The sequence below is a fragment of the Branchiostoma floridae genome, chromosome 10, assembly GCF_000003815.2.
Source record: "Branchiostoma floridae strain S238N-H82 chromosome 10, Bfl_VNyyK, whole genome shotgun sequence".
NCBI classification, from domain to species: Eukaryota; Metazoa; Chordata; class Leptocardii; order Amphioxiformes; family Branchiostomatidae; genus Branchiostoma; species Branchiostoma floridae.
The window spans coordinates 3,755,711-3,771,425 of NC_049988.1; the positions used below are offsets into that span (position 1 = coordinate 3,755,711).

A 15,715-nucleotide genomic window follows, 5' to 3' on the forward strand; every position below is an offset into this window, starting at 1 on the left:
TTAAAGGTGAATGGTAGTGACGCAATAGGTCAAAGGTGAGAAGGTCATCCCAGTGACGCAATAGACTGTTTTGATCAGTGGTCAGGGCGGGGGAAAAAACTGCCGATCTTGTGTTGTTGTCCTTGGATTTTCTACTAAAATTGGCCGCTCGACAACACTACTGACGATGTGAGAGCTCAGATACGGAGTTAAGAGAGTAACTTTAGGGAGGGAAATGTGCAGGAGGTTTTAGATTCTTCGGAAAAGGCGGAATTTTGAGGTTTGTGTTTACTGTTTTGCTTGTACAGTTGACATGGGGGGGGGGGGGGGTAACATTATTAGGATTTTCGATGATTCATAAGGTTGATGTTTCCGAAGACGACAGAGGATGTGGTATGTGTCAGTCTCAAGTTCATCGGTATTCTGTTAGAGCACAGGCAATGGTTGTTATTCTAAAGAAAATCAGCTCTTTCGCATTTATAGATTTGATGACTGAATTTCTTTTGTTTCTTCTATGCAAGTCAAACAAAGATTGTAATTTGATTGCAAACGAAAATTCAACACGTCAGCTTTTGTTTCTAAATAGCCTATGCTGCTAGAATATAGGAACACCAAGTTGCATTTATTATTTGCTGAATTCTGAGTTATTGTAGTCTCTTAGATTGATGTCAAAGTTTACCTGAACAGGTGTTCAACAATATCCTTTGTTCTGTGTGTCTGTTGTGTAACAATGGGCATTGTAATTTCAGTGTGACATCTTCAGTTCTTCATATATTGTGTATTACATGTACATCCAGTTGTCAGTAGATGAGTCATGTCTAGAATCAGGCACACAGTCATCACATAAAGGAGGGTCTGCATGGGGGTGCCTTGACAATGTTTTACTCCAATTACAGAAAAGAACGTGTGTATTTTGCAAAATTGAGGTAGACACTTTCACAAAATTTGCTCACCTTCATCACTACAAATTGTACGTGGACAAGATGGCTTTCCCACGTACAAATTTTGCTGGAAATCAAAATCGGCTAATGTTACGGTTAAAACCAGGGGCATGCAGCCCATCATTGTCATGATAAAAGGGATATGCAATTTGCATGATTTACATTTAATAGCATGATACTACAACGAAATATCCTCAAGGTATCCTCAAGGTACTATGATTTAGGTAAGCTGGGCACAGAATACTGTAAATGCATTTAAAATCTGGATTTAGTTTCGCAGTGGTTTTAATTTCGCAGTAGCATTATGTAATGTAGTCTCTTAATGCCATGGAAAAATGTTTGCAGTGGTTTTAATGTCATGGTAAAGTGTCCACCGTGAAAACCGCGACCATTAAACCACCGTGAACATTTTTGCATTTACAGTACCACTGGATGACCTACATACTATTAACTATTTTTGGATCTTGACTAGTATTAAATCTGAAAGCCATTGGAAAAGTTCATACATGATGTTCATCCAAATTGCCCGTAAATTTCAGGGAAAGATAGATTCCTGGCATTTTCATTTTATAATGTCATCGTTAGAACAAGAGATTTGTCTCCATTGTGCTTTATCTTAAGAGCAGTATATATGTTATTGCTTTAACCTATTATTGAATGTAGAAGTGATGATTTCAAGTCTCAAATGATATACAATTTGGACTAATGATACAGTTCTTGTTGACTGAGAATGAAAATACAAAATGTGCCACTTGAGCAAATGGAGTTGTGCATGGGGCCCTTAAATAAACTGTGATTTGTAGGTCCCAACCACTGAAATTTGGGCCCTTACACTGCGTTTCAAATAATGGGTGTAGGTTTTTCTCTGTTGTTTTGTAAATTGTAACAAAGGGGAAAATGTTGGCTTCATTTTATCTAAATTGGCCTTCAAAATGCAGGAAATATAGTATTTCTGAGGGTTATAAATTACCCTCAGAACCCCCGCACCCCCCACAACACACACACAATGCTTATGCCTACACCGCCTGCCTTGTGGCTTTTTAAGCTGTGAAAAAAAATCCTTGTGAGAACCATAACTTGAATCCGAAATCAAACCTGTCTGCCATGTAAGTTCAATTTTTCTAGTTACCTTTAACAACATTTGTTACTTCTATGTTAGCCTTTTGGAGATCGTCTCATAATATGGTAAGACCAAAATGAAGAATGAGGTTGCAGCTGTTGGTTGACATGTGATATACAGGTGACAGGTGTGGAAAATGGCATAAATCACCTGATCTGGCAGGTGGCATTGCACTGCTTAGCTAAGGCCTGCTTTAGACAGGTGTCGGTTTAACAGTCAAGTGTTGACAGTTAACTGTTGCTTCTAATCCACCTTGATATATACTGAAATTAACTTCTAATGATTAATACACCATGATAGATATATTTTCATGCTGATAATTAGGCCAGATTTATTTGATATTGATGAAATTGTGCAAAGCAACTGCAAAATGAGCAAGGATATGTCATAAGATTGCAAAAGAAATAGGTTTGTATCTGAAAACATGGACTAATGTCGTAGAATAGTAAGGTCAATTCCAAGGTCGTTAAAGAAGATGAAGAATCTAGTGTTCGGTATATATACTCCGTCATCTGTTCAACCTTCCTGACCACTTATATATAAGTTATAGTCTCCTAATGAAGGCAAGTTTTTGGGGGTGCCCAACCTTTTTTTCTTCACACGCTAGCATTAGATTTGAGCTTCCCAGATGATGTCATCCATGTTGTTAAATCAACATGGCCCTTACATGTAGGTGTTTTAATTATTCCATTGTTTGTACAGATCTAAAGATCAAGGATGGCGCAGCTCGAGACGAGCTACCGGCGGCTGGACTCCTTCTACGATGAAGAGATGGACAGTCCGCCCAACGAGAGGGAACTTCTGGTGCACGCTGTGGACAGCAACAAGGGTACATAACACCGTTACAGCATGCAGTATCAGCTAAATTATAGAGCTGTGCACTACACAAATTTTAGGTACAGGTACAGGTGTACGGGTTTAGGTACAGGTCCGGACCTATATCTGTAGCTGATCATGAATTACTTTTTCAAATAATATGGTTGATCTTACCAATAAAACATGTTGTGGTAGACACATATGCATGATACAACAAAAATTTGACCCTTTCAGAATTCAGAGACAGATCATAGTAATTTTACGGTAATTTTATCTGTTAAAGTGGCCATCCTCTGACCTGTTATCCTTCCTGGCTTGCACTTATTTAGTTATTAGATACATGTCCAGTATGGTACACCAGTGTTCCAGTATTTTGGAGCTATACCTAATTGATTGTACTAGTACTGCCTTGGTACAGTGTACTGGTACACATCTCTAGCTAATACGTTATTTCATACCAAGTGCCAAATTAGTCAGTATAGATTCTCATTCACAATTTTTCCCCAGCGTCTGCCTGTCCATCTTTTGTTGGAATGAGTCTGTTGATGGACAAAATTTATGAATAATAATTATTCTATCAATTATTTGACACATGGAATTGTCATTTTTGACATGAAAGAAGAATTTGTATTTAGAATTAGGCCAAAGCACTGCAGGAGGTTAGCATGAAATGAATAGAGATATTATGTAAAGTACTTGCACTGTGGCTGTATTGTGTGTATTTTGTATCTGTGAATCAATCATCTTTTGTTCCCATCATATCATAACATATAAAACGGCTAAAAATGTATTTAGGGGGTAACCTAATGTCAAACTCACCAAAGATGCTGTTGCACACAAATTGGTTACTGTGCGCCAAAAATAATGTTCTAAATGTTTAATGTTGCTGATTACTAGTATTGTAAAACACTGACACTTTGGTCTGACATAAAACAGAAAGGGAAGACATGACAATGTATACAGTCAACGGGAATACGGTCAAGTACGAGTAGTAGCTAATTCAGTATGAGTAACTGTAAAATATCAATCATACTACATGTATGATGGTTTCATATTAAATGTATTTCTCTTAATAATATATCTTTGTTTTCTTTTCTGAACAGCTCATCGTTGGAACCACATTGAAAACTTGGATGACTTCTTTACAAGGATATCCTTTCTGTTCAACAAGAAGCTCAACCTATCAAAATCATACATATTATTAGAATGTTGTGTATCAAGCTTTTATTACTGTTACTGTACATGCGTATATGCACTGTACACAATCTTCTTTTTCAGGGCTCGAAATACCACAATGTCATGCATATGCAAGTTTGTGCATGTAAAATTGGTGTGGTGCAAGTAAGTTTGGACCAAACTTGCACCAGTGCAAGTTACTTTTATCCACTAATACCTGACTTTAAAAAAAGCTTACACACACCAAGAATATTGTCTGCCATTGAAAGGTAAAAGAAAACAACACTGAATAAAAAAATAGCCTAAATTTGTTATTTCTAAACTTGGTTAGACATCCAGGTAAACAAAATTTGAAGACAATTCCATCTCTATAATGCTAATAATTCCTATGGTGTTGTCTTACCTTGATTTGCATATGAGTAAATACATTTTGCATACAATTTAGTGACTTTGATATGATCAACTGGATTTTCCAGTTATATGTGTTTGTATTGAGTTGTTCTAGCGATGGTTAAGAATAGTGATATATATCGATGGAAGTCACTCGAAGAGTCCAGAAGAAATCTATTGATCTTATCAAGTAGTAGACATTGAATTGTCTTAAATTAAGCCTAAATTCACATTTGTTGTACAATTTGAAATCCAAAATAAAATACGCTTTGGAAAACAAATATCCAAACATGTGGTCTTTATGTATCCCCATATATTTGCAAATTTTCAGAAGAGAATAAAGGGTTAACAGTTCACTATTTTGGGTTGTGCAAGTAAGTTTCTTTTGGTGCAAGTTACCTTTGGCTTAACTTGCACTGGTGCAAGTTGACTGAAAAGTGTATTTCGAGCCCTGTTTTTCCTTACACTTTCCCAGTAAACATTTTTTTATATCAACCCAAGAGTTATATAATTCAGTAATACTTTTTTGGTTCTCTGTGTACATACATTAACTTTGTATAATTTGTTTCTTTGATTCATGTGTGTCACTGTGAGTGTGTTTGTGTGTGTGCGTGTGTGTGTGTGTGTGTGTGTGTGTGTGTTAAACTTTGAATATGTGTACATTTTTTATTGTGCTAAAATGTATGTTTGTATGTACCCCCCCTGTACAATGTCGTATACAATTGAAATAATTTGTATATTGGGTATGTACATGTACATGTGTGTGTATATGTGTCTGTGTATACACGTGTGTAAATTTTTTTTATTTAAAACATACAAATCCTCAGTTCTGCTATTCTGTCTGTGAGCCTGATAGTATTATTAATATCAAAACCGTGTACTAGTAGTAGTATTAAAGGGGTAAAGTGTGCTATCTCTGTTGGACTGAAAAGGTTTCAAAACAGCATAAGGTTTTAGTAGAATCAAGAAGTCTGCCATCCACAACGTTCCCTGTATTATCCCTAACCCCTGTGAACGTGTACCAGTACCATCAGCGCCATGGCTTCCTCTGTATGATGCTGGCTGAGATCCTAGAGTTACTGTAAGTATCATAATTACTATGATCATGCTACTTACTACAGGTAACTGTAAGTAAAATGCTTTATAAGTCAACTGCGGCCTACTGTACCCGTGTGTCAGGGATCCCAGCAGCAGTATAATAAAATGCACAGCCCGGGATACTACTGCAACTATACTTCTACTATAGTTATGCCAATTCAAAAATCATTGCTGCAGAAATGTGTGTATTTGTAGATGCTTCATTTGTATAACAGTACTATAGCAGACAATATTACTGGCTTTTAAGTAGCCTATTGAACTGTTCACATGTCTTGGCAGTAAAAGAAGTGTAATTCTAAACACAATCCTTTTTTCCTAAATGATGAGTACAAATGTAACTATGTAACCCTAACAAAATTAATGCACAAAGCCAGATAGTTATGCAACTCGTTTTAATCTGATAAATCAGCAAACAGAAATGCTGGCATTTCAATTTGACATTATTCAGAAATTCCATCTTGTCTTGGGTTTTGAGAAATCTATACTAATTGAATTATAGACACATGCTGATCTCTAATCCATGTTAACTTGGTTTGTGTGTTTCTCTTCCAGGCAATTCATCTTTGTTTTACTTTTCACCACGTTCCTGCTACAGTGTGTGCATTACGATGTGCTGTTTGGGGACAAGGTAAGGCTATACCAGTTTAATTTATTGCTTCTCAGATTTTTTTCAGAAAAATATTGGGGTGGTCGGTGGAAAAAAATAAAACAGATAAAGATTTGCAAAAAGTCTGGGGTGAACATATAAGACAAAAAAACAAGGTCAGTAGTCAAGTTTTCAACTTTTCATGGCATGATTTATCCAATGATCAGAATTTCTTCCTTTGATTTGATACCACTGTTCTGAATAAAGGTAATTCTTCCGAAAATAGTTTCATCAGGTTGGTAGAATATAGGATGAAGGAGAATTCTTTGTACACAACCAGTGGGTCTGTCCAAGTACCCACTGGTTGTGTACAAAGAATTCTCCTTCATCCCAAAGGTAATTCTTGTTTTTATACTGATTGGTCTATCAGCAGTATTTGCCCCTGGAATGGTTTTCTTTACAGGACTGCAATTATAGCAAAACCAGGATATTATTTTTCTTTTGACTAAATCCTTTTTTTCCAAAAAAGATGGGTCGAAAATCCGAGAACTTAACAACAAATTAAATTAGCGTGGCATAAATCAATTTGCTAAACTTCTAATTGTGAAACAGTCGTTAAAGTTCACCCCCGCCTTGACCTAATGCCACATCAATTCGATAAATTCTTGGCTCTCTGATTTGCTGCTTCGTTTCTTTTCTGATTTTTAAAGATAAGATAGAAACTAATAGTATGTTTCGACATTGATAGCTGAAGGCAGTCCTAAAGGCTGTTTATTACTAACAGTTCATAATGTTAATTTTGTTTTTCCACTTACAAGTAAGTTACATGTATCAATGCACTTGAAGTTGAAAGTTGAAATGTGTCTTACTGTGACCATTCAACTTTGTGACTTCAGTTAATGTTTACACCGTCAGTGTAGCAATTTGGTCTAACACATTTTTGCCTACCGGGTGGTATTTCTTCTTTTTTTTTAAATTACCTATTTTACCCGCCTGCTCTGTTATTTGACTTGCAAATATCTGGGCAACATTAGCATCAGTGTGACCCAAATGATACAACACCACAGATATGGAAGGCTGATGCCTATATATATTAGGTGTGTTTATGTTTAAATTATGTAGATTGCCTAGAAGCATTGGGTTCTCTAGATTGGATTTATACAAATTGATGTTGAACATATGTTTCAGAACCCCCACCCTGATAGAAAAGTCACCCTACCTGAAGCCCTGGTGCCATTGGACCAGTGTGCAAGCAGGTACTACTGTAACAGTTAATATTTTTTATTCAGTTCAGTTCATCCTCGTAGTTTGAGGTGCCACAAATAATGCCACTCCAGACTTCTCTGTCTAGCATTGCGGTCCTAAGTCCAACATCTTTCTCGAGCACTTCTTTTGTTTTAGTGTGTCTTAAAAATCAAGAAATACTTTGATACTGCCATTGCTATGACTATGAGATCTTCCATGCACCTCATTTGCAAGAAGTCGTCTAGAAACTTTAGAAAATAATTGAATTTCTAAACTATTTGCTTTGATGTTCATAGTTTACTTAGAATGGACTTGCTCACACAGCCTTTCTGAAGGCATTCGGGAGAGAAGCAATTTTACACTTTCAAAATGATGAATAATTATAATGTTAACATTTATTATTTATCTCAATCACAATTGATCTACATTGTGTCAAGAAAACATTTTATGCATTGTCTGTATCTAAACCTGATCTGTATTAATTGTGAAAACCTCCTTTTTCTAGTTTGGACTCCAGAATCGTTGTCTGTCTGGTGTTGGCTTCCTTCTTCTGGTTCCTTCGCTTTATCAAGGTCGTGTACAACTTCTTCCGCTACTGGGAGATCAGGACATTCTACACACAGGCCCTCAAGATATCACACGTAAGGAAGACTAGGATTAGAAGCCTTAACTCTGTAACTTAGGCAAACTGACACCTAGGTGACATTTATTGTATGGTAATGGTAATCGGTATGTTAATTGGGATTCAGGCACTCAGAAGTTTGTTGCCAGCTACATTGCTTCTGAGGATCATTTTATACTCAAATAATTACTAATGATGTAAGGGTCCAAATTTTTAAGTGGTCATGGGGACCACTCAATATTCTGTGGGGAAATCCAAATAAGAGAGATGTTTTAATAGGATCTAGAAGCAACAATGTACATTGACAAACTCTCATATATGGTAAATAGTAGTGTTGACCGTAGCATAAAGGTTCATTGGTGTCAACTTCGATGACAATTATGAAGACTTAACTTCATCTGCTAACCGGTAACCAACACTCAAAATTATTTGTGGCTTACAGCAAAGTTTCATGGAATGTATATGGACCCGTGTACTGCTACTTTTGGGAATTGACATTTGAGTTACTTGACTGAAGCAACAGGTTGTAGGTGCAGGGTAACCTGTGTTCCCCCCTCTCTGTTCAAAATCAAATGGTGAACTCAAATGTTTTCTTCTTGCAAAGAAATCTATGGACTTTGACTTTATCCAGCAAAACGGAGTCACTGTGTCCTGGAGATCCTAATTGTGGATACAGTTTGAAATTGATATTTTTCTGAATTAGCAGAGCTCACTGTTGACCTTTCCATCCCTACTCCAGAATGACCTGCCCAACATGACGTGGCACGAGGTGCAGCGATGCCTCCGGCAGGTCCAGGTGGAACAGCAGATGTGCATCCACAAACAGGAGCTCACAGAACTGGGTAAGCGGCAGTCCATTTTCACAGTACATGGGGTGGTTGGAAAGATTTGTTTCCTCATAAAACTCTACATTTGAAGCATCTACAAGCAAGAAATCACAGAAGTGGGTAACGGATTCAGGGGATGGGCAGAAAAATTTTGTTTTCTCATGATTAACTCTCACAAGAACTCACAGAATTGGGTAAGCTAACTTAAAGGGAGTTAGTAAGAATGTTAGTAAAAATGGTAATTTTTTAACAATCTGGCCATGATTTCATCTTAGAATCTAGTCCATTTTAAATGTGGACAGTTCAGTAAATTGGCCGTGGGTTTCTGATGTAGACATGTACATTCAAAATCCTCTATTTGAACAGAGCAAGAAAGAGACAGAAGATAGTACATTGGCTATGAATTTTTTCCACCTTCATTTAGCCTAGTACAATCCCTTTGGTCGAAGTCGGTTTTTGAAGGTCAAGGTTAATCTTCCCATGCTCCTCTTCTATAATTGCAGATATCTACCACAGAATCCTGCGCTTCAAAAACTACACGGTTGCCATGGTGAACAAGTCGCTGCTACCGCTCAAGTTTCAGCTGCCTGGCATGGGAGAACTGTGAGTGCAGCCTTGCTGGTCATATTCTTTTATTCCTTGCTGATCATTATTTGCACAAAGTTATTTTTCCTTATTTTATTACAATCATAGTACAAAGTTTAGATTAATATTTGACTTATTTTGATACTCTCAAGTATATGCTATAATATGTGACACAGTGACTGAAGATTAATGATCTGTCTTTACCTTTGCAGAGTTTTCCTGACCAATGGCTTGAAATACAACTTGGAAATGATATTATTTTGTAAGTACATTGTGTACCGTATTTTATCCCATACTGATTTATAAAATTGTTAGGTATAAAGTCTGGGGTATAGAAGATCTGTCTAATTGGAAGATCATTTACCAATTTGTAATTTGTTGCATTCATTATGTACAATAGATTCATCATCATCAGCCCCATAGCTTGGATTATTCAGTACAAAACATGTATTATACATCTCAATAATCTTTAGTAACATTTATATGTTTTTTGGTAAATTTGTGAGTTTTCTTACATGTAACTGTATGAGTTGTGTTACAGGGGGCCCGTGGTCTCCGTTTGCCAACAACTGGCACCTGAAAGAAGACTACAAGAAGAGCAGCAAGAGAGTGGAACTGGCTAACAAGTAAGGAATTCACTATCCTTATCATCAACAACATTATATATAATAAAAGTTTTGTTTACTTGATGAGTGATGATTTTAAACCCATGAGGCTTTGGGGCAGATCCTGTACTAATTGATTGATTGGCAGGTTATGATTGATTGGCAGGTTATGATTGATTGACAGGTTATGATTGATTGACAGGTTATGATTGATTGACGTGTTATGATTGATTGACGTGTTATGATTGATTGACAGGTTATGATTGATTGATTGACATGTTATGATTGATTGGTTGACAGGTTATGATTGATTGATTGACAGGTTATGATTGATTGATTGACAGGCTATGATTAATTGGTTGACAGGTTACGATTGATTGACATGTTATGATTGATTGGTTGACAGGTTATGATTGATTGATTGACAGGTTGTGATTGATTGGTTGACAGGTTATGATTGATTGATTGACAGGTTATGATTGATTGATTGACAGGTTGTCCCGACACATCCTGTGGGTGGGGATAGTGAACCTGCTCCTGTGTCCCTTCATCCTGATGTGGCAGCTCCTGTACTGATTGATTGACAGGTTGTGATTGATTGATTGACAGGTTACGATTGATTGATTGATTGACAGGTTGTCCCGACACATCCTGTGGGTGGGTATAGCGAACCTGCTCCTGTGTCCCTTCATCCTGATGTGGCAGATCCTGTACTGATTGATTGATTGACAGGTTATGATTGATTGATTGACAGGTTGTCCCGACACATCCTGTGGGTGGGTATAGCGAACCTGCTCCTGTGTCCCTTCATCCTGATGTGGCAGATCCTGTACTGATTGATTGATTGACAGGTTATGATTGATTGATTGACAGGTTGTCCCGGCACATCCTGTGGGTGGGAATAGCGAACCTCCTCCTGTGCCCCTTCATCCTGATGTGGCAGATCCTGTACTGATTGATTGATTGACAGGTTATGATTGATTGATTGACAGGTTGTCCCGACACATCTTGTGGGTGGGGATAGCGAACCTGCTGCTGTGCCCCTTCATCCTGATGTGGCAGATCCTGTACTGATTGATTGATTGACAGGTTATGATTGATTGATTGACAGGTTGTCCCGACACATCCTGTGGGTGGGGATAGCGAACCTGCTCCTGTGTCCCTTCATCCTGATGTGGCAGATCCTGTACTCCTTCTTCACCTATGCTGAGGTGCTGAAACGCCAGCCAGGCAGCCTTGGTGCTCGCAAATGGTACGTCTGCCTTCAAGTTTGTATCTTTTATAAAAGTTAATTAGTTGATTCAAGGAGTTAGACTAGCATATTATTAAATGTATTTTTTTTTTTTTTTAATAAGCTTATTTTCAGGGTCAGTGCTCGAAATACCCACTTGCCCACTTGCCACACCCAAAATGCAACCACATTTTGCTTGGCACAACTTAATCTTAAACCCAGGTTGCACACTGCGCAACCTGAAATTTTGCAGTTGGAACACTGCTTTTCCCCCACCTATGTGCATAACCTTGTTTTTTATTGTGAATTTTGTGATAACATAACATAGTTACATATAACTGGAAGAAAAGATAAGGGATAAGTAGCTGATATGAAGAAAGTAACAACTTGAAAGTGGGGCAACCTGAAATGTTGATGGCGCAACCTGGTTTTTGACTCAGGTTGCCACTTGGACAACCTGACTGAAAAAAGGATTTCGGGCACTGAGGATTGATATGTAAAGATAAAATCTGTATCATGTATTTTGTATCCAATTTTCATTTCCATGAAGAGCAGTACTGACATTTTCAATCAAAGTTATAGAATAATTCCCAAAAAATCTGGTTTCAGGGAGAGGTGTTAATTTTGAGAGCTTGGAGAACTAATTTATGTTTAAGATATAATGATGTTAAAAACAAAATCAATGTTTTTCACCACTTTTAACCTAATTACTCTTCACCAAAAAGTAGTTACTCAAGCAACTGGATATGGTTTTGAAACGGTCAGGCTAATTACTCTTCCCCTCTGCAGGTCCCTTTATGGACGATTGTATCTTCGCCATTTCAACGAGCTTGATCATGAGCTTAATGCAAGGTACGTAGCCTTAACAAACAGGAGTATGTACATTGCAAGTTAGGTAGATTTTTGGTTTTGATGAATGTCTTTTCGATCAAAAATTTAGACAAATCTTGTGGTTGACTACACTGTCATTGTCCAAAGGTGATAATAAGGATGATTATTATGAATATTGTACTAGAATAAAAAGGGATAATTTATGAACTCAAAGTTTTAGCAACTAATGGCCCTTGTGGTTTGACCCTCTTGTAACTTATTCTTAATGTATTTGTGTTTTTTTTTTCAGATTAACCCGAGCCTATAAACCTGCTGAGAGATATATGAGCTCCTTCACTTCCCATGTGATGACACTTATAGCAAGGTACTGTGAACTGAAAGGAATACACAAGGCATAATGATAATAGCTGATTTACCACAAATATTAGGATCAGCTTACTTTTTGAAAAGGTCTTGTTTGAAAAGGTCATGTTTGAAAGCCTCATAAATGAGTAACCCATTTTATAGTCTTAATTCTCAATACTGAATGCTTAGAGTAACTGTTATTCTAAGTGGTACCTAGAAAAATCTTTGGCGAGTAACTTTTACAATCTTGAAATTCTAGATCTTAACTCAATTCTTATTGTAACTGATACTGATCAAATCTGTTTGATTCGCTTTAAGTTGGATACAGCAAAATTTAGGACAGAGATGACGGATATTGACGTTAAAAAGATTATTTTCATTTTCAAAAAAGAATCTGCAGTTCCCAGGTAAAAGATAAAAGTTATAAGTCCTTCCAACACTGAATGGTGCATCTTGCAGCACCCATCTTCTTTTCTGTAGCACTAACCCTGGGCCGCACAGTGTTGTCCAATCACTATACAGCAGAGGGCTAATCCAGTAGTGGTCTGTGTGTTTAATTACCATACTAATGCCAAATGCTGAGTGCTATATATGCAGAGAAAGCAGCATGTACCATTTTCAAAGTCTTTGGTATGACTCAGCCAGGATCAAAGTCAAGACCTACTAACTGCAAGGCAAACAATTTGCTATTGTACTGGTCAGACTCTTTATAACCTACACCAGTACTGGTACTTCACAAATTTTCTCTCTCTGCAGACATGTAGCATTCCTGGCGGGTGCCATCTTTGCTGTGTTGGTTGTTCTGACCATCTATGATGAAGATGTCCTGACAATCGAGCATGTCCTGACCATTACCACTCTCATGGGTAAGTGCAAGGCTGTGCGACATACAATGTACATATATTAGAAAGACATTTTGTAGTGAGGGACAGACGAAATTTAAAAATTTGGAATCTGCATGCATCTAGTCGAGTTCAATGTCCATGGAATTAAGTATGTTGTCTATGACGCACCAGTTTTTGGCCCAGTTTATAGAAATTTTGTTCAATCCACCCCACTAGGTGTGCTTGTTGCTGGTTGCCGGGCCCTTATACCAGATGAGGTTAGTATTTCTCTGTTTCTTCGTGTATCATAAATCAACATAAATTAACTTTAAGTACAGTATTTCAATACAAAGCAAAAAGACTGTTGTCTAACAAGTTTGCACCTGAGCCTATAGCCTTCCTCAGAAAAACTACTTTGGTCACATGACTCAAAATCCAGTTCTGGGCCAAAGGTGCCTGGGAGTCTGTACCATCTTGATGCAGTGATAGTTGATTGACCCAGATGGAGATGATCTCTTTTCCTATCAAAAAGCAATCTTGTCCTGTTGTCATATTCCAGAACATGGTGTATTACCTAGTAGTAGATATGTACATGTAGGTGAGAACAATAAATGAACTCTGTTCCAGAACTGAAACTAGCATGTTATTACTGATGATCATATTTATTCTATTCTAGAATATGACGTTTTGCAAAGAATTATTAGTGCTATGTTCCAGAACTAGACTTGGATCAAGAGATTTGATACTGTAACAGTTGAACAATAATGAACTTGTATTGCCAATGGTCATCTTGTTCTGTTCTAAACTATGGTGTTCTGTATACTAGTATTAGTGCTACCTGTACATTTGTATGTTCCAGAACTAGAATTGGATCAAGAAATTTGATACAGTTGATTTGACCTCTGTTCAGTACCATGTAATGTTTTACCTAAGATTGGATATTATCAACTTATATTTCTTATGACTTTGTTTCAGAACATCATGATCATTGTTTTACAAAAAGCTAGTGCTGCATTTATCTTTAATTTTTTCTGTTTCAGAACATGGTGTTCTGCCCCGAGCAGCTGATGGTGTGTATCCTGGCCCAGATCCACTACATGCCTGACAGGTGGAAGGGGCAGGCACACACGTACAGGGTCAGGGACGAGTTCTCACAGCTCTTCCAGTACAAGGCTGTAAGTTATCCCAACAAAGACATCAAATCTGATGGGGGAAATGTGCATTGGGTATTACAAAAACTGGCCCCTCTCAAGTGTGATTAGCATACTATCCAATCTTTTGAGCAATGCCAAGTGAAAAGATTTTTGTAGCATGTCAATATTCAGAGAACTGAATGGACAAGGAACCTTTTGGACTAAGTGTATACAAGTTGAGGGACAACAACTGGGTCCAAAAGCAATGTCCCCAACCACCAGATCCTGAATGTATGTTTGTAGTTATCATTCCTTATCATAAACCCAAGTTGGTTGGACCAATCACTAGCCTACAGGCCTACTGGTTATACAGCCATATTGTTAAATGAATCGCAGGAAGAAGAAAGCTGTGGGGTGACGCATCACCACGGTATCCGGCTGTCCACTGGGACAAATTTGCGGCTTCAGAGCATTGGTCAGGGCACCACAGGGTTGGACTAGTTTTCTAAAATTCCCTTGTCCTATCGGGCAAGTACATAAAAAATCTACTTGCCCAAACTAACTTTTGACTTGTCTGGACATTTGAATGACATTGTCTAAGTGAGTAAGTATTTTCATCCATCAATGGAATTTTTTTACAGTTGGCTATATTTTTCTGTGTTGACTGATGCTTGCTGCTATGACTATGAAATGTAACAAGTATATCAAAATCTCTCGTGCAAAAAAATCTTACTTACGCAATCGGACATGCAGTTGCCTGACCAGCACTTTCAATTGCCCTGGACAATCAGACTGGTGGACTTGTCCAACCCTGCAGACTGGTGCAAATATAACAGTCACTGGAGCATTACTACATAAGTTAATTTTGATTCGTCCCTCTCCATCTTCCTACAGGTGTTCCTCCTGGAGGAGCTGCTCAGCCCCATCATCACACCACTCATCCTCATCTTCTCTCTTCTCTACAGGTGTTCTTCCGGAGGAGCTGCTCAGCCCCATCATCACACCACTCATCCTCATCTTCTCTCTTCTCTACAGGTGTTCCTCCTGGAGGAGCTGCTCAGCCCCATCATCACTCCGCTCATCCTCATCTTCTCTCTTCTCTACAGGTGTTCCTCCTGGAGGAGCTGCTCAGCCCCATCATCACTCCCCTCATCTTCTCTCTTCTCTACAGGTGTTCCTCCTGGAGGAGCTGCTCAGCCCCATCATCACTCCCCTCATCTTCTCTCTTCTCTACAGTTGTTTCTACTGGAGGAGCTGCTCAGCCCCATCATCACTCCACTCATCCTCATCTTCTCTCTTCTCTACAGGTGTTTCTCCTGGAGGAGCTGCTCAGCCCCATCATCACTCCACTCATCCTCATC

The 15,715-nt window shown here is 38.0% G+C and overlaps 1 protein-coding gene across 1 annotated transcript in view; it reads left to right on the forward strand.

Moving 5' to 3' along the window:
• Positions 1-2,739: 2,739 nt before the first annotated feature.
• LOC118424165 (autophagy-related protein 9A-like) overlaps positions 2,740-15,715 on the forward strand; it is a 14,422-nt gene continuing 1,446 nt past the window's right edge. The window contains exons 1-16 of the mRNA XM_035832701.1: positions 2,740-2,869; positions 3,960-4,006; positions 5,439-5,503; positions 6,073-6,148; positions 7,295-7,362; positions 7,857-7,992; positions 8,713-8,815; positions 9,304-9,403; positions 9,598-9,647; positions 9,927-10,011; positions 11,102-11,242; positions 12,011-12,073; positions 12,342-12,416; positions 13,154-13,263; positions 13,459-13,499; positions 14,262-14,396. Of these exons, the coding sequence (XP_035688594.1) occupies positions 2,758-2,869; positions 3,960-4,006; positions 5,439-5,503; positions 6,073-6,148; positions 7,295-7,362; positions 7,857-7,992; positions 8,713-8,815; positions 9,304-9,403; positions 9,598-9,647; positions 9,927-10,011; positions 11,102-11,242; positions 12,011-12,073; positions 12,342-12,416; positions 13,154-13,263; positions 13,459-13,499; positions 14,262-14,396 (1,407 nt within the window). The 5' untranslated portion in view covers positions 2,740-2,757. The remainder of the gene's footprint in view (positions 2,870-3,959; positions 4,007-5,438; positions 5,504-6,072; positions 6,149-7,294; positions 7,363-7,856; positions 7,993-8,712; positions 8,816-9,303; positions 9,404-9,597; positions 9,648-9,926; positions 10,012-11,101; positions 11,243-12,010; positions 12,074-12,341; positions 12,417-13,153; positions 13,264-13,458; positions 13,500-14,261; positions 14,397-15,715) is intronic.